This window comes from Orbicella faveolata, unplaced genomic scaffold, assembly GCF_042242905.1.
Source record: "Orbicella faveolata isolate gen_17 unplaced genomic scaffold, um_ofav_v1 contig_1, whole genome shotgun sequence".
Classification (NCBI taxonomy): domain Eukaryota; kingdom Metazoa; phylum Cnidaria; class Anthozoa; order Scleractinia; family Merulinidae; genus Orbicella; species Orbicella faveolata.
Genome location: NW_028301536.1, coordinates 2,928,090 through 2,951,396, shown reverse-complemented (window position 1 = coordinate 2,951,396; position 23,307 = coordinate 2,928,090). Strand labels below are relative to the sequence as shown.

Below are 23,307 nucleotides of genomic sequence, written 5' to 3'. Positions count from 1 at the left end.
GACAATTTTGTTGTTTTGTCAGGTTCTGATTTTCAAATACATGTACAACTCTAGTCATATAGGGATAACTCATCAGTTGATTTTAAGTTTAGTTTGGGGGTTTCTGGAACTACTTGCACAAAGTCAGGTGTCTTGCCATAGGTCCTTACACACTTTAATCTGATCTGTTTCTCCTTGTTATTCAGCTGTGCCGTAGGTGTTTTGGAAAAGAAAAGTCTTTCTGGCACTGTGGAACTGGGGAGCCCCCTTCTCTTCTGGTGACATTGTGGTGTCCCAGGAATAAATGAGTTGCCAAGTTTAGTGATACATGTTTGAGAAATATTTTCTAGTAAGGGTGTTTCAGGAATTTTGAACTGCTGTTTTGGTGTTTTGATCATAGTTGTTTCCTTTGCATTATAATTACTTCTACTATTGGCTGCAAATTTTGGCTTTTTCCTTTCTTCCACAAGTGTCTGTGGATTTGGTAATCCCTGGGAGAGAGGCAGATTGTCTGTTTTTAAAGTGTTTTCAGAGGCACTCTCCATGTTACTGAGTAATCCCTGTTGAAAGCTGTCATCAAGGTTTTCAGGGAATGATATTTTATCTGTGGAAATATAGAGAAACAATAGCTGACTTCCTTGATGACATCACAGCATAATATTTAAGCTATTACATAATTTAATTTTAAAATATTACCCCTCACCAAATTATGTAATCAGACAAAATTATAACCAAGGTAACTGAATTGGGCAAAATAATTCATTTCTAAGGTCACTGGTCATGATTGGGGTACTGAGACATTCTTCATTTGGCACTGAACATGACCTTGACTGTCGTGGATGCTTGTCAAACTTAAAGGAGTTCAAACTACAACACTGCCACAATAGGGTGTGGCATTTAAAATTCTAAGTCTAAGTGTTGGATACTTACAATAATTATTATTATCTGTAGTAGGTACACTTGGTTTGATTTCAAAGGAAGCATTGACAAAGTTTGGATGAAGACTCCTCATAAAGGCAAATACTCGCTGGTAAGGTTCACAACTTAGAGGAGGGCATAAACATAGCTGGGGGGGGGGGTTGTAACTGGAATAGTTTTTTTTTTCTGTATACACATAGATGGGCTTATAACTGAGGTGGCTTAAATCTGGAATTTTAAGGTATCACTCAGTTCTCTCTTCTTTCCTTACATTTTTTGGTGAGCATAAATGCAAAAATTTATACACTCCTTGATCTTAAAATGAAATCGATGAAGGCTTATCAAGTGAGAGGTCTTTTATAAAAAGCTATTAACATTTGGCAACTCAATTGGCTAGCACTAGTCTCTTACCAATAGATTTACTTTGACCTCCTCTCCATTTCTTGGCAGTGTGCACTTGCATTTTTCTTCTGGTTATTACTATGTCGAGAGGACCAAATTGTTTTTGTTTCATGGCATCCTCTTTGGTTCTTTTTGTTGTATGACAAGGTATCCTTTCTTTCTTTTTCAACTTCTGAATGCTAAAAAGAGAATTGGTCATTATTAGATTCTGTCCCAAGAACTAATTACTTACCTACCACTGGTCATTTTGAACTTGCTTTTTTTGTCAGTACCTAGTAAATACTAGTGGTGTATTTTTGGGCTGATCAAATGGGATCCTTTCATTATTGCTGCAAGGCAAACAGAATGAAACGTTTTAGTGACGAAGAAAGTTAAGGTATAAGTGAAACTAAATGAGCAAGATAAATCACCCCATAAAAAGACCAAACAAATTGTTTCAGTTTGTAAGCTGACTAGTGCTAAAACTTCTCTTAACCCTATTACAACTAGCTATAGAAACATACCATTAACCATTTTGGAAAAGTACATCTCCCATTCAGAGGAGATAAAAAATTGACAACTTCTTCTTTTATGAAGAAAATATGAAGCTAAGCTCAAAACAGCTGTCTTACAAGACTTTTATAAATGAAACCCAAACCGAACCACACAGGTTGGTTCTAGTCGGGTCGTACCCAGTCAAAAAGCGTACGATTCAAAACATTTTGAAATTTCTGTTATCTGGCAGCTCGGATGAGTCAATCATTGAACAAAAGGTGATCTATCTGCCTACCTTGACAAGATAAATAAACTCATTTCCGAATCGCCATGGAAGATGTCCCCGAGCTAGGCGACCCGACAGTCGGAGAAAGGAGAAGAGCAGAGAACTCCCACCTTCTGTGAAAACCTCAAGGCCCCGTTCAGCTTTCAGCGTCATAAAACGATAAAAACCGTTTCCGTAAAAGCTTAAAACTGATTGCTCTCAACTTTTTTATTTAGTAAATTACGCCAAAGTTGACTTCTCCCCTACTGAACAAAGTTCCCGCGCTGGCGTGACGGCCGCGCCGCCCTTTGAGTTTCCCGCCAAAACTTGGTAGCCGCCCAAAAGGAATCCGCTGATAATTTTATTCTCACGGGCCCGCTCTTAAAAATCCATTATGGCCGCCGCAGCAACACAACCGAGAAATACGCAGCTCTCGTTTGATAATGTCTCTATTGAGCAAGTAAACCAACAGAAAGGAAAAGGAATGTTTGCCAATAAGGATTTCAGAGAAGGAGAGGTTATTTTTGAGGAAAAACCGTTGGTCTGCAGTCAGTTTTTATGGAATTCTATATACAAGTACACGGCGTGCGGTGCTTGTCTGAAGTCCCTGGAAACAGCTGAAGAAATGGCACGCAGACTTTCGGGAAATGCGAGCTTAGAGCTTCCCTACGCCTCCAAATGTTGTGAAATAATGCGTCTGGGACAGAAAATCGTCAGCTGTCATCGTTGTCAGGTAATTTGTTCATAAAGATGCTCAAAAGCGCAAGATCTCAAGAAATGCAAACGATAGCTGACATGGTCATCTGATAAAATCTGACTGGGACTGTACCATTGATTCTGACGAGTTTTCGGTATGAAAAGACGAGGAATGTTGGATGGTTGAGTTATTGATAAACAAATAAATTTGATCGATCTATCAAATATACCTGTTCGATCGATCGATCAATTAATGGATTGGTCAATTTCAAGATTGATCAGTTGAACAAGTGACTGTTCGATTGATTGATTGTTCGATTGATTGATTGATTGATTGATCGATCGATGGGTTAATTGATTGATTGATTGATTAACTGACTGACTGAATGATAAAATGATTGCAAAAGTTCGTTGCTCTTTTTTATTTAATTCCATGAGTTGTCATGCACACAATTGACAAAATTAACGATTATAATTAACTATAGTTAATATAAAATATTATTTATCTATGAGAAAACATTTTTTTCCATTCAAACCTTGCCAACAATTAAACAAAAGAACTCTTTATCTCCCAAACCAATATATTCAGTGATTCCAGAAAGCATCCATACCCAACCACGGACGGCTTCCAAATTTAATTCCCTTCCCCCTCCCCCACCCCTTGCCTTCAGAAATTCCAGAAATGTTCTACCCTCACCCCATGCCTTTCGAATTTTAAAATCGTTCACCCCTGGTCCCTTCCTGATTTCTGTTTTTTTTACGTCAATACTCTAGAACTCCCTTTTTGATTCTCTATGCCTTCCAACAAAGAAGATTTTAAGATTTTATGGAGGACTGTACTAAGAAAATATTTTATTTAATACAGGCTAAATATTGCAGCAAGGAGTGTAGACGGTCTGCTTGGGATCAATATCACCGAATGCTTTGTTTAGGAGAAAATAAAGGAGATCCTAGCCATCCTCTTGAACAGCTACAGGAAGAGTGGAGGTTGTTACAGTCTTCTGCGTGAAAATTTGAATCATTACTACATTATCTGAGATCTTTTGTGGAGGGTGGCTTAACAACCCAGGGATCTTTGTCTTAAGAAATCCTAGCAATTGAAAATGATCATGAATGCAGATCCTAATGTGGTGCAGTTTGCTTTTAAGTATTTTAATTTTTCGTTCGTCATTTTCAAGCAAAATATGCAATAATGACTATATTATTGGAGGAAATTTAGATAGTGTGCCTTTTATTGTGTGTCTGCAGTTGTGTGGTGGTTGACAAAAATCAAAATTTCCACCCAGAAAAAATAAATGCTAATGTAAGATTGGTTTAAATCTTTAGGAAAATGCATTACCCTCCTGAAACTGCCAGTGTGATGCTTATTGCACAGATGATTGCAACAGTTTTACAAGTAAGTATTTTTATTGAAAGTCAGCTACATGAATTTTACATGTTTGGTGATTGATTTTATCATCGATACATGTTCATGCGAGTCTACAGACCAGTGTATAATGGCATAAGTGGTGCATCTTGTGTGCGAAATTGGACAGTGCTGAAAGTGGACTCTGGTGGACATGTAAAGTTGTAGAAAACTTATAATCAGTTGTAAGATGAAAGTTTGGAACAGATTTTGATTGAACAGGCATAAGTTCTTTGAAAAAACGCTTCGCTTTATTATAAATGGAAAAAATACAGTATTGATTGAATGGCAAATATTTCTTTCCCATTCTCATGATCTGCAATGGTTTTATTTTGGAGAGTCTGCATGCTATACGCACAGTCATGTAACCCAGGCCAATTGAATACATGCTTCTTGTTTGACCGTTAATTATTACCACATCCTATTACTGTAGAGTCAACTGCGTTGCATTGAATATCAAGAGTGAAGCTTTCAAAACATGTGTCATTTACATTCAGGCACAAGATCCCCAGGCAGTGCAGAACACATTTGAATCCTTCTGTCACTCTGTGGTTAGCAAAGGGGACCAGATTGTTCACAAACTATTAGGGGATCAGTTTAAGGTTTGTTGGCAAGGGATCAAAGTTCATAATCTGTTTAAGCATGATAGTTCCCTGTACATGGAGTGCTGAGGCTTATGCCCGTTCCCTTTCACTCCCTGAGGAGCACAGCTCCATGGAAACTGGCCATCATCTCCCTCTGTTTTGGGCCAACTTTTCAATCTCTCAAGTCCACACGGAGTAATGGCCATAAAACCTTTTTTGTGAGCTCCAGCCATTTAGCCATTTATTGCACTTGGGTGCTTTATGAGAGGCATGATAGAGTTCTGTCAATAGCAGTGAAAGTAAAATGTTCATTTATGCTCAGACAGCTGACTAACAGAATTTCTATCCAACTGTTGTACTTATCTTTGGGCCACCTCGTAGACTGGACTGTCCCTTGTATTTGTTTGTCATGATGATATACATGTACACACCTCAAACAGCTATCATCTTGGTCTCAGGGGGTCTTGGTCTCTTACCATTTGCATGGCTTATTACAGTAATTCATGTTTGTTAAATCTATATATTATGTACTTAAACTGCAATAATTTTGATGTTTTTCCTTCTTCTTCTTCTTTTTTGCTAGGAACCATTAGATATTCTTAGAATGCTAATGTCTAATGCCCTGTTTGATGAGAAGTTAGAAGAGGTACACCTTAAAGAAATGTAAAAGTTTTAATCGTCATCTTCTTTGATGAAAATTTGAAAGTAACCAGGCTTGTACTGTAACTACATGTCCAACATACAGCTGTAACTGCATCACGGTGACCATTGTACGCTCTCTAACTCTTGTAGCATACATTACCTAAACTACAGTATTAATATAAATTTTAAAGAGAAATCTTTAAGCTTATGACTGTTACTGCCTTAATGAGATAATGAGTTTGTTACATAGATATCCTCGAGAGATGGAAATATGAATTCAAAGTGTCTGTTGCTGCATGTAACAACAGAAAGTGATCTCCTCTCTTCTGCCCAGCCTGATGAGTGTAAATTGTTGTCTTTATTTACTGCTGGCTGTGTAAGTTTGTTTCTTTTGTTTTATTAGTGGTTTAAGCCTGAGGGGTTCCAATCTCTAATGGCATTAATTGGAACCAATGGACAAGGTATTGGAACAAGGTACATATTAATTTACTTTGTTTTTTATTTGTTTTTGTCTTGTGCTATTTTATGAGAATTACCTGTAAATGAGGCCCCCAAACCTGGTATTTTATCAGGCATAATTCTCTTAGCTTGTGTTACTTGAACTTCATAATGTCATGTTTGTTTTGTCTGTTTTTTCTCTCTTGTCCACATGTACACAGTGCAATGAGCATATTACTGCTGGCATATGGCAATTGGACAATTGAACATTTGAACATTTTAGTATATTGCTGGTAGTTGCATGTATTACTTTTTTGTATATGAATAACACACCTAACTTTCAACTTAACACTTTAAAACTTCTAATTGCAGCTCACTAAGTACCTATGTTCACAATCTTGAAAACCTCGGTGACATATCCGAGGATGAACATCAAGCTTTGGACATTTTCATTGATCAGCTTTATGAGGAAATGGACAAAGGTATGGTTAAACCAAACGTGAGAATCAAAAAGATGTCGTACAGCACCATGTCAAGTTATGATCCTTTTTTGTCATCACCACTCTAGAGAAAACACACCATTGAATATTTTATGCATACACTCTATATCTACCAGTGTGCAAGATGAACACATCTTGTGCTTTGTGACTGACCACCTGAGTGGTCAAAAGGTGACTATCCTGCCAACTTCGGTTTTCACAGTGTCTTCTGCGAGAAAAGTGGTGTTTGTTGTACTAAATAATAAATCCACATTGATCAAGCTTGTCAGGTCAAGATGGCTAGATATAGCCTTCTCATTATTGAGTCATTATAAGCCTCCTACAATGAGTTTTTGGGGCTCCTCACGCACTCCTCCCCAAATAAGGGCTCTATGGGAGGCTACATGCTGTGTGTCAGTTCATATAAAAACGTGCAAGAAAACCACAACTTGCAGCACCTGTACATTTTACATCTTGATGCAATAGGATATTGTATCGGACAAAAATGTTTAAAATGCGTTGTTTTCGGTGAACTTTTTCATCCGCATTGTCATCATGGTAACTACTGTCTCTCTGTTGGCAAATGTTCTTAAACACAGTAGTTGACTAGTAAGTTTAATTACTGAGAGCAAGTGGAATGCTTCAGAGAGAGCGCCGATAAGCTCATAAACGCACGTTGCCTGCCTCTTGACACGACACCAAAACGTTTGTGACCCTGGTGAATACTTCTACAAGCGATTACACTTATCTTGGAAAAGACAAATTCAAAGCAGAATGTAACTTACCGATCCTTTGTTCGCCAACACCCTGCCAAGAGTCTGAACACATGGACCGCATAGTAAAACGAACCATATACCATGCGCAACCGCGCTGCCCATGATACTAAGGAGCTTAAGCAACGAAGACGGCGACGCTAAGGACGAAGTCTAGTAAAAAGTGAATTTATTAGTGGGCCTACTTGTCTCAGAACTTGCTAAACCTGAATACTTAACGCCAGCGTTCAATTCCAAATGAAAATACAAAAAATTAGCCACTTTCGTTCACGTTCCCCAAAATACGCAGAACTTAGTCATTTCACGTTGTTGTTTTGCAGAGGACGGCAAAGAAATGTACAAAGATTTATGACGCACGTGCACAGCTATTGTTCTGCTCATTAAACTTTTTGTTTGGTGACGTTCTCGTTGCCGTTGCCGTCGTGATTTGCTTAAGAGGGAGTTTTAGCAAATCACGACGGCGACGGCGACGAGAGTGTCACCAAACAATTAGCAGAACAGTAGCTGTGCACGTGCGTTTTGAATCTTGGTACATTTCTTTGCCATCCTCTGCAAAAAAACAACGTGAAATGACTAAATTCTACGTATTTTGGAGAACGCGAACCGCAATGGCTAATTTTTCGTATCTTCTTTTGGAATTGAACGCTGTTGGTGCATGTTTAGCCTGAGCAAGTTTTTAGACCGATAGGCGTACTGAACTGATTTACACAGTTGCTATATTCGAAGGAAAAATATTAATTCATTTTTTACAAGGCGTCGTCCCCGCCGTCGCCGCCGTCATTGCTAAAACTCCCTAAGGTCCCTACTGAGGGCGCAACACAGCCATCCGGAAATCTGGACATGTGTGCCTCTTACAAGATATAATAACGATTACATTACTTGCAAAAAATTTCGGACGTTTCATTTTTGAACACTTTTGATCTCATTTCGGACAAATTTCGGACACTTTGCGGAAACATAGCTTAAATAAGTTTACGCCCACAAAACACAAATTAGACTGAACCAACACCTGTAAAAATAATTGTTTTACTGCACCCTCAAGGTTTTATAGGTACACCGACGTGAAAAATAACACAAATTATATCAAACCGTTACTTATCTCAAGCAGTGTCTCAACTAGAATTCGCCTCATAAAGGAAACTAAGAGCTTTGTAGCTACCTAAAGTTTTGCACTGTACTGTAAATACTTCGGACGTTTGAAATTTTCGACGATTAAAAAGTTCGAACGGTTTTATTTTCGGACACTTTTTTTGTCGGAAATTAAAATCACCGAAATTATTTGCAAGTAGTGTTAATGAAGCCTTTTTCATTCTTTTATTTATTTATTTTTTTATTTATTTATTTATTTTTTTTTTTTTTTTTACAGTTTCTGGCCAGTTTCTAAACTGTGAAGGTTCAGGACTATATGCTCTTCAAAGTTCTTGTGAGTGCTATATCATCAGTGGTAAACTAGCTGTTGTACTCTTAAAGCTTTATTCAAGTTTGAACACCAAATGTCAACACTGCGGAATTTTACGTTCTACTTCCAATTTGAATCGTAAAAAGTCGATCCTCTTTTGAAATGTTTAAAATTGCCAAACCTCGTGGATGAGGTTGAAACTTTCAATCAGTAGTTTTATGTGTGTGGTCCTTAAGACTGTTATGGTGGTAGATTCTAACTCTTTCCACAGATAGACCCAAGAAAGTCTTTTTTTTTTTCACTTTCCTCGCGCCAGTTGTCTCTTATTTATCTCTTTTTCACCTTTGCTGCGCTGTGCTTTCCTCTCCAGTTGATGGCGTGTAATCTTCCATCTGACCATTGCAGTGTATGGTGTTTGTATTGTAATGTCCTTTTCGTTTTCTTACAATAGTGCTCACCAGTTTTACAAATGGTGTACTTTTGTGACGTCGATAAGTTTTATTCTTCTCGGTGAAATTCTATTGTTGATTTTTTTGGATAGGTAACCACAGCTGCGAACCAAACGCAGAGGTTACTTTCCCCTATAATAACTCAACCCTGGCTTTGAAGGCACTCAGCAGTATTCAAACAGGCGAGGTACATGTACTAGAATTTCACTCTATTAACGAGTAATGATTTCTTACGATCATTATCTTGCTTTAATTCTAAACCGTTACATACGTTAAAGCATGTCCGACACACCCGATAAAAGCAATATCCGATACACCTAGAATACGTCCGATCGTCAATAAGAATGAAAAGAACGGGTCACCTCAGTTTGAGTCGAATCCAAGTGATGGTCCACATTTTCTACCCTCCTTGCGAGCGTTCCTCTTTTTTTGTACAACCCTTAGTATTTCGTACCTCTCTAAAATGCTGCTTATTTTAGTCGTCTTAAAGTTTGTTACTACTAAAAGTGATTTAAATTTTTTTCAGGAAATCGTCATTTGTTATCTTGGTGAGTGCGACAGAGAGAGAAGCCATCACACAAGACAACAACTACTCAGGTGTTGATAAAAGATGTGTCGCTTTTAATTGATCAACTGTAGAGATGCACAAAGAAAAACAAATTCAAAAGAACTTGAATGAAGGTTAACCACGCACAGTAACCAACAGAACTGTGGTCTGTACGCAAGGCCTTGAAGAGTTACTGTAGAGTACAATGGTACTCAAAGGTCCTTGAATTTACTTTCCCAGTTTTTTCTTTTCTGGCTAATTGTAAATAGTTTTAAACTGCACGAAACTCTCACATACATCCATATAAAATTGTAAGACCGTAAGTGCCAAAGTTTCCGAGATTGAGTTTTTGCTTTCAAGTTTCCGAGAATTTTTCGTATATATTTTACTTTTTAAGTCAATAAAGGGTCATGATCCTGAAGCTCAGCGAAACTGAGGTCTTTGTTGCATGAACAGGTTCCTTTCCGTTTTCTCAGCCTTGACCTTGCTCAAAAAAATCCGTTTTGGCGTGTCCAATCGAAACATTTTGATTTCATAGCTCAACTATAGTTTGTTGCCTTGTTAACTTACCGGCCGTCATAACTGACTGTGATGTAAATGTGTTCTTTCACTATTTTTAGGGAAAATTATCTATTCAGTTGTACCTGTCCAAAATGTGAATCTCAAGCTGGGGACCCAGATGTGACATCAAGTGAAGATGCGGAAGATTCTATGGAAGAAGACTCCTGACAATAACCTTATTCTTCATTTGTATTGTGAAGTGTTCAAGCGTGGCTATACAGTTTGAGCAGTACCAGATTTCTGCTGGAAATCGCTTAAGTTTTCCCCTTTTCCGAGACTAAACTCACCAAATTATTCAAGAGAGCGGCTTTTTGTTCGAACTTCACAGACGGATAATAAAAAAAAAAAAACAGTGGATCGTCTCTTCACACTCAAGCCATGCTTCTAAGAAACATGAACTTCCTCTTCCTGAAAACAAATACCTACTTTGGTGTTAGTAGTTTTCGGTTTCATTTTCGCCATTTTGGCCAATGTGCCGGGCATAAAACGGTGCCCTCTTATTATGCGTATATTACTGTCAAGTCTCTGGCAAGACAGAAACTCTCCCGAAGTACCAGGTCTGGTCTTAAAGGTGCTTTGACTTTTGAAAATTACTTCAGAGTTATAATTACTTGAAAGTTTGATGAGAACTTAGTTTTGCGATTTTGATAAGGCAATACATTGTAATTCGGTTTGTGGTGTGGGTAATTTCATAGTACAACCCAAGAATTACAAGAGAGGCATACGATTTGAATTAACTTGTGGAATTTTCGCTTTTTGGCACGCGCTCAGTAGTTACCGTCACGAGGCAAAAATCGTAAAGGCAAGCAGAAAATGACAACATAAAACATTGTGGACCAAGGAGACCCTTCCCTTATTTATGTCCAGTCCATTGAAAACCCAGGTTGTTTTCTTTATAGCATTTTTGTTGTACTTGACATAGTCGTCATATGTTGCATCACATCCAGTGTCTGCAAGACGCAATGGACCTACGAGAAGGGAAAAGAAAGAAAGAAAACATTTCGTGTAGAAGCCAGAGTAAAATTTGTTACGTCTTAAAACTGGAGTGCTGTGATCAGCTTTTCACCGAAAATCAGTGTATAAATTTTTTTTTTTTATAGTGTTTATAATGAGATCGAATTAAAACACTAATCACATGGCATTAGTTAGTAATGTGTTTTACCCTTTATAACTGACTCTGCTGCTGCCTTTTCAGCACAGATTACAGGTCTTTTTGCAATTTGCTCTCACGTACGAGTGCCAGCTGCAGTAACTTGGCCAATCGTGATATCTGCTGTCCTTATCAAAACATGTACAACCTGAGAAAAACGGAAAGGGCTGAGTAATTTGTGTTTCCTTGGTGTTATCGTAGTCACACTCGCGTCTTGAGAAAGAAATCAATTTTCCGACATTAACTTGTAAATATGTATGTCGAATAAGTTCCATTGGCCATCCGAACATCGGACGTTATTAAAATTGTAAAATCTGAGTGGCTCACTCTACGAAGTTGTTCTTAGAAAAAAAATCGTCATTTTAAATGTTGATTATCCTGGACCGGATCAACGTACAAAACAAGTCTCGGAGCTATTTCTAACAGTCAATCAACAGCATAGGATACCCGAAATGTTTTCCAACCTGTCTCGGCCTCGAGTGGGTTCATGTGAGATCATTTGAGGTCCGGTCCCGTGTGAACGTAGCTACAACTGCACGACCAAGCCCTCCAGGCATCTAAACGGTGTGGGTCCTATTTCAAACGGTTCCAAAGTTGAACAGGTCCAAACTTTACATCGGGTCGAGACTGGAAAGGTAGGGATAGCAAGTCCCATGTAAACGAAAGATCTGTCTGATCCGATTTTTCGATCCGATACATTTGGAACCAGTCCGGTTTGTCCCAAAAATAGCCATGATAGTTTTTTAGCCAGTCAGTTGTAGATTGAAAAACTCGAAAAAAAAAACTGCCTTTTTAAGCAGCCGATGCAACAGTGCTGTACTTACTGCATGTTGGCTTCGTTGTAGGGGGCTTTGTCGTAGGGGGCTTTGTCGTGGTTTTCATGTTCCCTGTGAAATGAAGGGAAAAAATTTGAGGAGCAAAAAATTCCATCTGATGAGAAAGAACTCCATTTTCATTGCTTTCTTTTAAGTACCTTTGGCTCGGCCATTGGCAGTGTGAGATTCAAACAAAATCTTGCCTTTTTAGTTGTAGTGCGGTAAATTCATACTCGGAAGCCGCGTCATTTTCTGGATCACGGAGTCACTAAGGTGTTTCAGGATCGTTCAAAAAAGGTCAAAGGCAATGCCCTGTACCTTTGCATCCGTAAAACCTGTTGATCTCCTCTACATCCCACCAGCTGAAGTCGTGCTTGTTTCCAATGGTGCCTGTAAACTAATTAATGGGTTTAGTTACTTCAAAATGCTTGAAAATGGAATCATCGGAAAAGTGGAGAGAGATGGTGCATGACTGTAGAGGTAGATTAAAGATTTGAAGTCTGATGAACAAAGGTTAATTACAGAAGAGCACAGCCTAAAGTCAAGACATCTCGCAGTGGCCAGGCATCAAATTTTTATTTTAGATGCATTTCAAGTAGACGAGACATAAGTTCTAGTTTTGTGACTGACAGTTTTGATATCGTTCCAAATTTTCGTGAAACAAATTAATCATAGGTTCATTCTCAGGTAAATACAATTTGAAATCGGGAGAAATTTTTAACCAATAAGGGTGGTGAACGGTAAATGCGAGACTTTGCTAGAAGGCGAAAATGGTGTTTTTCTTTGCGAGCCCGACATATTTTTGACCAGAGTTTAAAGTGTTTTAACTGGGGAGACTACAGGACCCTTAAAATTCGACGAAAATTCAGCGAGACTCATGGCTTTTGAAGGACCCTGATTCACCACCGATCAATTTAAAATTCAAGGTTCGGCTTGTCAGAGAGATATTGACGATCTGGGAATTATTTAAGATTTGGATTCAGGATTTGGAAATCCAGGCTTTGAAAATTCAGGATTAAGAAATTCATGATAAGGAAAGTCAAGATCAGAAATCCAGGTTAAGGAAATTTAAGATTGGAAAATTCAGGATTAGGACATTAAACTCAAGATTTGGAAGTTCAAGATTTAGAGATTCAAGATTAGGAAAGTCAAGATTTGGAAATTCAAGATTACGAAATTCAAGATTTTGAAATTCATGATTTGGAAATTCAAGATTTGGAAATTCAAGATTGGAAAATTCAAGATTAGGAAATTAAACTCAAGATTTGGAAAATCAAGATTTGGAAGTTCAAGATTTAGAGATTCAATATTTTGGCTGCGAAATATTACAAATTTAGGATTGGAAAATTCAAGATTTGGCCTGCCAAATATTGAAAATATCAAGATCTGGCTCGTCGAATATTGAAAATTGAAGATTTGGAAATTTTAGATTTGGCTTACAGAAATATTGAAAATTCAAGATTTGGCTTGCCAAATATTAAAAATTCAGGACTTTTACCCCTTCAAATTCTGAGTTTATCACATAGAATTTCAAATAAACAACGCTGTTTACCGTTTGCAAATATCTGCACTGCCTCCGGAGATATTTAATTTTAAAAAATGTGTAAAATATGCAAATGGCATGACTGATGATGTCATACACGCAACCAAGTATTTTATCAAGTTTATAAATAGCGCTATCTCGGTAAATTTGAGAACCCACTCTTTTCCAGTGCCCTCCAACCTGATTTCAATATTTTAGTGATTTTCAGCTCGAAAAACATTGAACAAGGCGATGGACTCTCCAAACATATTTATATGCTTCCAAGATCATGCAGACGAGGAACCATTGACAAAAATCAATATGGAACACCAAAGGTGGCCAGAAAAGCCTTTAATATCGGGAGGTCTGGATACTAGTATGTTGCCATGGTAACAGAAATGTTCAGCTTATATTGTTGAGCACCTGTAATAGAATCTTACTGCAAAGAATCAAACATTTCTGATACAAATTGGTTGAGATATCCTTGTTTATCATATTTGATCAAAATTCGGTTGAGTGTATGACATCATCACTTGCAATTGGCTAACTTTCTTATTTAAAAAAATTGAATATCTCTAGAACAAAAGGAGATATTTGACAATGGTAAGCAGCATTTTTCTTGTCACACAGACTAATTGTCTATGCTTTAAACTAGCTTAGATTTGCATGAAAGATGAGATTTTCGTCATAGTAACACTTTCAGAAAGAACTTGCAGATGTGTCCTTCACTTCAATCGTTGTTAGCAGTCTACCATCGTGGCCTGTCTTAGCAAAGGCAGTCTTTGTATAATGCATGATGCTCGGGTAGTCATGAGGGGTTCCACTGGTGTCGTAATTCCACATGTCGTTGGGCTTATTTAACACGGTTTTCCAACCTAAAAAAGGAATCAATGTAACGGTCTAAATGCTATGAGCTGCAGAAACTGGATATCAAATCGGCAAGTTTAAGGATTGTGATGCGGTGTGTACAATCTCTGAGGTATTATTTGGGGAGTTCATTCCACTAGAATTTAACAATCTAACTATACAGACTGAGAATATGGTGCGTCATTGTCAGCAAAATTGACTTTTTGCATACAATGACTTCATGAGTGTTTTCATTGATAATTAAACTTGTCATCGTCATCATCACCATCATTGTCGTCGTCAGCAACATGAAAAAAAAGTTAAGTCTGCATGCAAGCCAAGTGGCCCATCAGGGCGGCGCTTATTTCCGGTTTCAGCAGCATGAAGAGACTAGGCGTATTTCAGCTCCTCCCTGGATGGGATGCTAGTCCACCGCAGGGCTACCCCACTGGCCCCCAGCATTTAATTCGACGGTACCCATGTATACGCCTGGTAGAGGGAGTCACTGTGAGAGTAACGCAACACGATTTCCCCGGCTAAAACTGGAACCCGGAACGCTAGATCCATAGTCGAGACCACGGCCGTACCTCCAAGCCTTCATCGTCATTTCCATTGTCATTATTTACTCAAAACAGAGACTGAAAACACAAAGCAAATAATAAAAAAAATTGTTGCTGTTTAGTCAGCAAATAAAATCAACAAATGACGGCTACTCACCATCCTGTAGGTTTTCCTTACGAATTCTCACATATTGATCACGATCCGGTCTGTCCTGTTCATGTAAAAAGCCAAGGGCGTGTGCTGATGGAAACACAGTTAACAGATCACTATTTAGAAACAGCGGTAAAATAAAGAACAAGGAAGAGTGCACGGGGCTGAGCTGGTGAAAATATCTCTTACATGATTACACGGAAAGAACAACACAGTGCATGCGCAAAACCTTGGGACACGAAAACTTTCCATAAATGCTATATCATTGTCCTCACTATATATAGAAACTGTAATGATTCGATTTAGTTTCCGGGCGCTAATTTACTTCAAGTAGCTCAAGGAAAGGCGCTTCGATTTCTTTTTGAACATATACCTGAATATGGTGCAATGCTTTAATGTGAAAAGACAGATACTTTACCCTAAACTGTTACAATAGGGGCCCTGAGCTGCTTGTCATAATGTGATTACCTTCAGACGGAATTGGAATAGGCTGCGCTTATTGGAATGGTGGGGGAGGGGAGCTATCACAAAAACTACACTCAAGGGGGAGCGCTAATTAGCAAGGGGCACTTGTTGGAAGGGGGCGTATTGGAAAGGAGCTCTGATTAGAATGAGACGCCTATTAAGAGGGGGCACTTATTGGAACAGGGGCGCTTATTAATAAAGCACTCGAGGGGAACGCTTCTTAGAAAGGGGGCGTTTATTGGAAGGAGGGTGCTAAATCGAATCATTACAGTAAAGTTTATATTCCTTTGTCACAGTGAATTATTTGTTAAAGATGTTATGGCCGATACATGTTTTGCTCAGATCCCATAGTTGTCTTAAGATTATAGTGTCACCGGTTTCTTCTCACCTATTTCGTGAATCACGACACCTTTATCCCAACAACCTTTCGCCAGATTTAGATGTTCCCCTCCTTGCCAGCAGATCATTCCAACATTAGATGAGCAGCCAGCTCTGCGGAGTAAATCGAAAATAGGTGTTCAGTAGCAAATACGGCCAAATTGTTGTTTCTGCCACCTAGTTATAAGTTACGATTTTAATCAATAGAGAGAGATTAAGAGTGGGACAGAGTATTTCATTTTGAGCACCGCTAAGGTAGTCAAACATGTCAAATATTTACAATATGCCCATTGTTGTCGAGGGCATTCGAAGCGAATGTGGGAATATTACTGATCAGTTTCTACCATAAAGTATCCTTTATTACTAGTCGTTCCTTCTTGTAAACTGGAGAAAACATCTCTGGTTTGTCCTTTTTCTAAACTTGATGTCACTCGCTCATAGTATGCCATGACTTCCTTTATCACTCGAACAGCCTGAGGTTCATTTACTAGGAGAGAACATTAACTGAAATAAGACTTAGTTGTAATAAGACTTAGTTTTATCCCTCACGTTATTAACAAAAAAATATCAGTTTTTGTCCCCGACAAAAACTTCAGCCCCTAATAGTATGCTTCCGGAAGTAGTTGATAATTTTACTTATTCACTCATTCTATTTACACTGATTGAATATGTGGACACTGTCTATGAAAAATGATGCAATTGCATCAGTCATATCAGTTACCAATGGAGCTGTGGTATACATAGTACATTATTCCATTTGGCCATTTCCTCCTTTTATGGCCAGCTCTTGCGTACAATGAGTGGTCTGGGACGTTGATATTTTCCTCAAAAAAGTGAAAAAAAGTTCAACAAAAACCTACACTTTTAGTTTTAACAAGTACAGCCACAGTCTTTTAATAAACATCTTTTTCCTAGTTACACTGTGGAATTCGTCATTCCTGTTTGATTTGCGCTCAAATGATACAAAAGTCGTCACTTTTGATTTTTGAAATCCCTGCTGTGCTTTCCTAGGCCTCTAGGATCGCAACTTTCGTGATTTACCACCGTTTTCAACGCAAAATTTAATTTTATGGGCATTTCTTTTACACTTATAAAATAACACTAAAAACCTCCACACACCGTAAGGTACACGCTCAACTGCATGAGGCCGCTTCCATAGCGGAGACCAGCAACATAAACATAGCTCTGAAAGGTATCATTTCCATCGGTTCGGTCATCCCATATATTTGTCTTTTCTTTAAACAGCTAAGGGACTAATACGCTGATCTGCAAATTACTGCTTGAAATAAACATTCGGCTCCGGTCCAGTTGTAGGAGACTTGAAAAGAAGTAAAACTGAAAAAAAAAAAGATGGGGTACTCTTCCCAGAGATGAGTGTCACATGACGGCAAAATGCAAGCGAACGAGTCATGTACTTGCGAGCGGGAGCTTATAGAGCAATCTTTCTCCACTTTCCTTGCATTTTTCTTAGCATCTCTACCTTTTACACACGTTTTCTGTCCCTATCCTCTGCCCCAAACTCTGAATGCGAGCACGGAGGTACACTTGCAATTTTTACCACAATTTTGAAACGACAACTGAGCTTATAAACTGTATATGAAGACTCGCTTTAATCTTTATTACGCTACGAAACAATGTTCTTAAACCGATTAGGCCTTTCTCAACCTGGACGTTATGTTCCGGGTTCTTATTAATATATGTTCAAAACAACACCATTTCCAAAACGAAAGCAAAGTTCAAAATACTGCTGATTTGTGACTTAAGGGAAGACCTTATAAGTTGTGCCTGTCGTTCTAGATGTTGCTGCTATACTGATTTTACAATGTGTAGTTTCAACTAGTATTATGAACTTGGTTTCATTAAAAGCAGAAGTTTAGAAAGCCAAAATTACTCGCGTATTCGATGGTTACCAGCTTCGCTTTTCTCAGATAAGTGAGATTAAGGATCGTTATAATACGGTACTTATACCGTCATGAAAATCGACTGTTTACAATGAAGGTGCATATAAATAACGAAGGTAGTTTGAGCTGCTCAAATGCAGGAAATAAACTAGTAGGACCTATATCAGTAATGTAAGTTCTCGTCAAGAGGTGGGACTTTCTCAAATCCTAAAATAAACAGTCCAAAAATCACCTCAATACTGTTTGGGCGAAACTAGTTTGCTTGTTGGGAGAGCTTCACAGCTTTTATTATCAATACCTTACTGAGTTCAAAGAAACTGTTTCCTAAGAAAATTTGGCAGGTGATTACAATCTCTTCTTCTGAATCAATTAAGGAAACCAGACTGATTTTAGATTGTAACACTTGGGTAATCTTTTGGTAATCAAACTCTGTTCATAACTGTTGAATACCACCCTAGAATGCTGACCACTTCTATCAAATTGGATTTCGTTGAGTTTAATATTCTGGAAATTCATATCTTTAACATAATTTATAACTCTAATAAGTTAATGACGAATGTACTAGGCTATGCCTTTCTTGTATGTTCACTTACCTTTTTCATGGGTAGGGGGTGGGGGGGTGGGGGGTGGGGGTTGCTTCTCTCAGGTGGTCGTAATTTTCATAAAGGTTCGGCAATTAATCTCAAGAATTATTCGACCATTGCCGAACTTTCTACCGTCGCACGTTCGCATATTATTTTGCTATGGGGTCCTCTTCTTTCGGAATTTAGTCAGGTACATTACTAAGAACTCTTAGGAGTTGGATGCCTTATTATATTGCGTCAAGTAGGTCCAACACCGTAACCCCATAAATCTACATTTGACTGGATTTATGCGTAATGAAACGATGGGTCTTTTGCACCAAATGAGCTGCAGTCATTGATTTATGATTCCAAAAGGCCTGAAAATCACTGCAACTGATGAAAAAATGTTAATACAGTGGAACCCCGTAAATATGGACACCAAAGGGACATGATAAATTGTCCGCATTATCCGGGTGTCCGCATTAAGCAGGTTAATTTAAGAGAAAATATATGAGCTTTTTAGTTGTCGAGACAAAGAAGACTGTCCGCTTTCACCGTAGCAGACTACAAAAAGGAAGATAAGAGAGTGTAGGAAAAGAACAGACATCCCTTTGAGTATTACATCGCTTACCTTGGAGACAATTTTGGCGCGAGAAAAAATCCGACTTATAATCCGAGTTCGAACATGGCCGAGAAATTTTCATTCACACCGTTTTCAAAAATCCTTGCATGAATTGTGTGAATTATTTTGAGTAAACGTAATGAGTTACTGTTAATACTCCCTCAGTAACAGAGCTTAAGCAACGACGACGACGGCGACGCCGAGAGCGACGCCTAGTGAAAAAAATGAATTTATATTTTGCAAGGGAAATTAGCGATTGCGTAGATTTGTTCGGTACGCCAATGGCTCTAAAAACGTGCTTAAGCTTAGCGTAATTATGCAACGACGGCGTTCAATTCCAAATGGAAATACGAAAAATTAGCCGTCGTCGTCCACGTTCCGTAGACGACACAGAACTTGGTCATTTCATGTTCTTGTTTTGAGGAGGACGGCAAAGAAATGTACAAGGAGTATAACGCACGTGCACAGCTATTGTTCTACTCATTCAACCTTTTGTTTGGTGACGTTTTCGTTGCCGTCGTCATCGTGGTTTGCTTAAGCTGCCTAATTACATATTGTTAGGACTGCTAGTTGACTGGCCTTTAAGTCGTTCCCCTCCCATTCTCACCTTTCTGTGTGTTCCAACGACTAGACAGTGATTATGTGAGAAAATCATTTCATGAACAAGTAACGAATCTTTTGAAGGTAACACTTATACATTCATAGCTTTTGTGCACACAGTACACTGCTACGAAAAAGGAGATTGGTACCATTTTAACCCTATGAATTCCCAAAAGATCATTGGAAGTCAACTTTCTCAATTCGTTCTACTTACAATGGTTCTAGTGTAAAAGTGATCATCAAACTATGACCAGTTATGTTTTAATATTAAGCTTATGCTACAAGTAGCTTCTCCTGACTCTTCAACCTTTTCCCGTACAGCCGATCACTGATTCACTGGCCTTTTGACCATTGTCTTTCCTGCTTCCATCTTTCAGCGTTATTTACAAATTTAAACTAAACCGCATCGAGCAAGGGGTAGATTTCGCGAGCCAACAACTTCATGTATGGGAGCAAACGGGATGGGGCGGGAGGTGTTGTAATGACTCTTCACACTGATTGCAGTAATTGTTAATTTGTTCTACAGAAATTTAGCTACAGTGAGTTAGACACTGGCTTGGTAAGACACTTTCATTTAAAGACAGATTTACACTTTAGTGTTACCAGGACAATACAGCTTATTTTTGGTTAAGTATTCAGCCTTTACTGCTTTCTTTAAGTTCTGTATGCTGTCTTTTTCACTCTCTTCGACGTTTCCTTTCGGCGTTTCTTTTTTGCCCTTCGAAGACTGTAGGAAGGGAGCCAAAAGTGCTCAATTCCCACATACTGACAACCTTAGACTAAGAGGCCATCCCAACCAGATTATCGTGATGAGCAACAAATAGACATTGGCTTGTATGATGAGGTAAGCAGCTAAATACTTGTCATTTTCTTTGGTGCCGAAGACCGGCCTGTTAGCTGCTAATGAGTTGATGACTTAAGCAGGTGTCCCTTTATATGTCAAAGTAAACTGAAACCATTTAAAGTTAAAATGGCTTTTCCTGATTTATTATTTTTGTTGCTTCTTTTAATTAAATTGCTTATCATTTCCGTTCTGCAAAGACCAATTGCCAAAAACCGATAAAAGCGCCTGCTTGCCAGCTGTTCGAGTTAAAACAAAAGAAGCACTATAAGTGCCCAAGTAATTCGGTATCTGGACTGAGGACAGCTATATGAATTTGACCCGATTTTTATTTTATTACGGATCTCAAATAAATATATACCTCTCTATATGTACAAGCAAATTTGCCCACGGTTGCCAACTGATGATGCGTAATCTTGCACTCGATCGATTTAAGGATTTGGGGTCTGAGTTCCTTAAAGAAAGGTGACTTTACTTAGAAACAGCGTCTTTAATGGAAATCGCACTTTCGGATTGGAACCAATGTCAAGGTGAAATATAAATTAACTTATAAAAATTGACCTTAAGAAACAGTCCAGTTATAGATAACTTTTAAATCTGTAAGTAGTGGCAGTTATGGGGAAAAACTAATGTTAAACTTGTTAAACTCTCCGGGGGTTATCATTTTAAACTGGCCATGACATGCCTGATTATGATCCATTTGGCCTACGTGTTAACGATTGAAGCTTCTAGTCGAGAAATAAACATAACTGTTTTGAGGTTATCTAAATATACCAATCAGAATCATGAATTTATATGTGCTTTTAAACAAAATAAATTCTTAACGAAACTCGAGTGAACGTGGTCAAAGCGTCTCAGGTAATACGCAATTAAAATTCATTGAATGATTGCCCAAACAGTGATCGATCGATTCTCGCAGTTGATAAAATACGAAATACGAAATACTCTGGCGAATATTAAGTCTCGCCAGTTTTAGAGTTGCTCTCAAAGTGGTTTAAACTCTCTAAAATCAAATCAAGTAAGTCTCATAGTAGATCCAAGCATAAATTTTCAACATTTTTTTTCTTTTTCGCTGATTTTTTAATCTCAACCGTGTCTCGGTCTGTTACACGCGCTTGGTTTAACGCCTGGTAAATAACCATTACAATTCTCAAATATAACTTGGAAGCAGTAGTAATGTTTATGAATTAGAACTAATAGGGACCCATTCAACTTCACTGGTTTTGAAATTGATTTATCGGATATCAATAATATATTTTTATTTTCTAAAAAAGAACTGAACCTGTCGGACCCAGACCTCCCTATACGGTGGGGCCCAAATGTTTCCGGCCCTAAGGGCCTTCAATTAAGGTGGGGTCCAACGGTTCTCTTCTACGGGCCTCAACCAATAAGGAGGGTGACCGCGCCGCCGTTCTCCTCCCCTAGTTGAACCACTGAAATGTTGAATCCAATCTGAAACGCAGCCAAGTCGTCGGGATGAGACTCATCTGTCTTTTGAAAATAATAATAAAAAAAGAAATGAGGATACTTTTACGATCAAGTTGACTCAAAGTTGAGGGCGTTTCGCCTCAGCCTCTACAGTCAAAGACACAGACCTCCATGTATTAGTATAAAAAAGTGTATTACAAAAAGTACTTAGTCCGACTCTGTTGGATATGGGAACAGCTGGCGAACTTTGAACTTCGCTGCAAGGACACACGGCAACCAGCCAACACGCTGTGTCAACTTGTAATCGATATCAAAGTTTATACTTCGTTAATGCATAAGAAAACGTTTCAATGAAACGGCTGACAAAACACGGACAAATGGAAGACAAATGGAAGCTGTTATTTACTCTCCATTTCTCACGTTTTAGGCAATTCTTTCTTTTGAATCACAGAACGTTACTCGCTCAGTCTACCGCATTTCACAAAGCCGATGGTAAGGCAGGTCTTGTTTTCCTCAGAATTAAAATAAGATTTCGCATTCTGCCGGTATTTTGAGTGATTTCTATTGAAATGCCTCGTCAGGTCTGGCGGAAAGTCGTTACGCTGTATATGTATATGGACTCTCTCTGCCACTGTGGTTCTATCTGTTCGGAGAGTGACTCAGCCTTCACCAACTCCTCAAACATGCTGAGATAGGAGCTCAGTCTTGTTGACTTCGATAAAATCAATTTGGAGAAAAAAGCGCAATGAAAGCAATGTCTTCCATGCTATTAAATAGCGTAAAATAGCGTGACATAATATAATTAAATTCCCTTTCTTTCTCACTATTTGAGGCTCGCAGCCGTAAACTAAGAGTAGCCTTTGCCTTTTTATCTAACTGGGAATCACTTGCCAAAATTCTCGACTTCCCGGAAACGGCGTAGATTTTCAAAATACGCACCGGTAGTTTGTAAGCGTTAGATAGATAGCAAAGGATTACGGTTTATTTATCAAGTCCACTAGTTCGAGTTGTACAGTAGGGTAATAAGATTCGGCTGTAAGATAAACGTTGACAGAGTTATCAACTGGGGCTATATCTAACCATCAGAGCCACACCTTCCCTCTCTCTTCCCTTACCTTCCCCTCTTCTCTCCCCCCCCCCCCCCCCCCCCAGGAGAAGCAAGGGTGCTGGATATGCACAGCCTATTCCTCATTTCTATGATTGGGGACATCTAGCGATCAAACCAGCTGCTAAGAGTGTCACTGACATTCGATTGTGTTCCGCTGTGGCCAGTTATTGTTCTTCCAAGATATTACCAGATATTATTATGTTGTGTATCACTGAGCGGTAAATTCGGAGAGAAATTCAGATGGAATGATGAGTTCCGGGTGAATGGGTTCATTGCTGTAGTGATATCCAGGTCAGGACGGGCAGTCCGCTAACTTCATACTGAGCACAGGGGCCTTTTTTTAAAC

At 38.6% G+C, this 23,307-nt stretch overlaps 2 protein-coding genes and 1 pseudogene across 2 annotated transcripts; 1 reads left to right on the top strand and 2 right to left on the bottom strand.

Annotated features, from left to right (window-relative positions):
- Positions 1 to 44: 44 nt before the first annotated feature.
- LOC149117719 (uncharacterized) lies at positions 45 to 1,639 on the bottom strand (the record flags this gene model as incomplete). Its single annotated transcript, XM_089276228.1, has 3 exons — positions 45 to 583; positions 1,309 to 1,478; positions 1,572 to 1,639. Coding segments are annotated over 3 exons (771 nt in total), but the record flags the coding sequence as incomplete, so codon positions are not given.
- Positions 1,629 to 11,152, top strand: LOC110052376 (protein-lysine N-trimethyltransferase SMYD5-like). The gene is made up of 11 exons (XM_089284983.1): positions 1,629 to 2,771; positions 3,600 to 3,721; positions 4,061 to 4,130; positions 4,637 to 4,741; positions 5,307 to 5,369; positions 5,769 to 5,839; positions 6,176 to 6,285; positions 8,422 to 8,478; positions 8,996 to 9,090; positions 9,430 to 9,500; positions 10,071 to 11,152. Exons 1-11 carry the CDS (start codon positions 2,433 to 2,435, stop codon positions 10,177 to 10,179), a joined length of 1,212 nt encoding a protein of 403 aa, XP_089141109.1. The 5' UTR covers positions 1,629 to 2,432; the 3' UTR covers positions 10,180 to 11,152.
- Positions 11,153 to 11,202: 50 nt separating this feature from the next.
- On the bottom strand, positions 11,203 to 17,530 carry LOC110052466 (zinc metalloproteinase nas-6-like; annotated as a pseudogene).
- Positions 17,531 to 23,307: the final 5,777 nt, after the last annotated feature.

Coding starts and splice junctions, on each gene's coding strand:
- LOC110052376 (XM_089284983.1), top strand. CDS start 2,433: ATGGCCGCCGCAGCAACACAACCGAGAAATACGCAGCTCTCGTTTGAT. Junction 4,742..5,306: donor TATTAGGGGATCAGTTTAAG/GTTTGTTGGCAA, acceptor CTTTTTTGCTAG/GAACCATTAGATATTCTTAG. Junction 9,091..9,429: donor GCAGTATTCAAACAGGCGAG/GTACATGTACTA, acceptor AATTTTTTTCAG/GAAATCGTCATTTGTTATCT.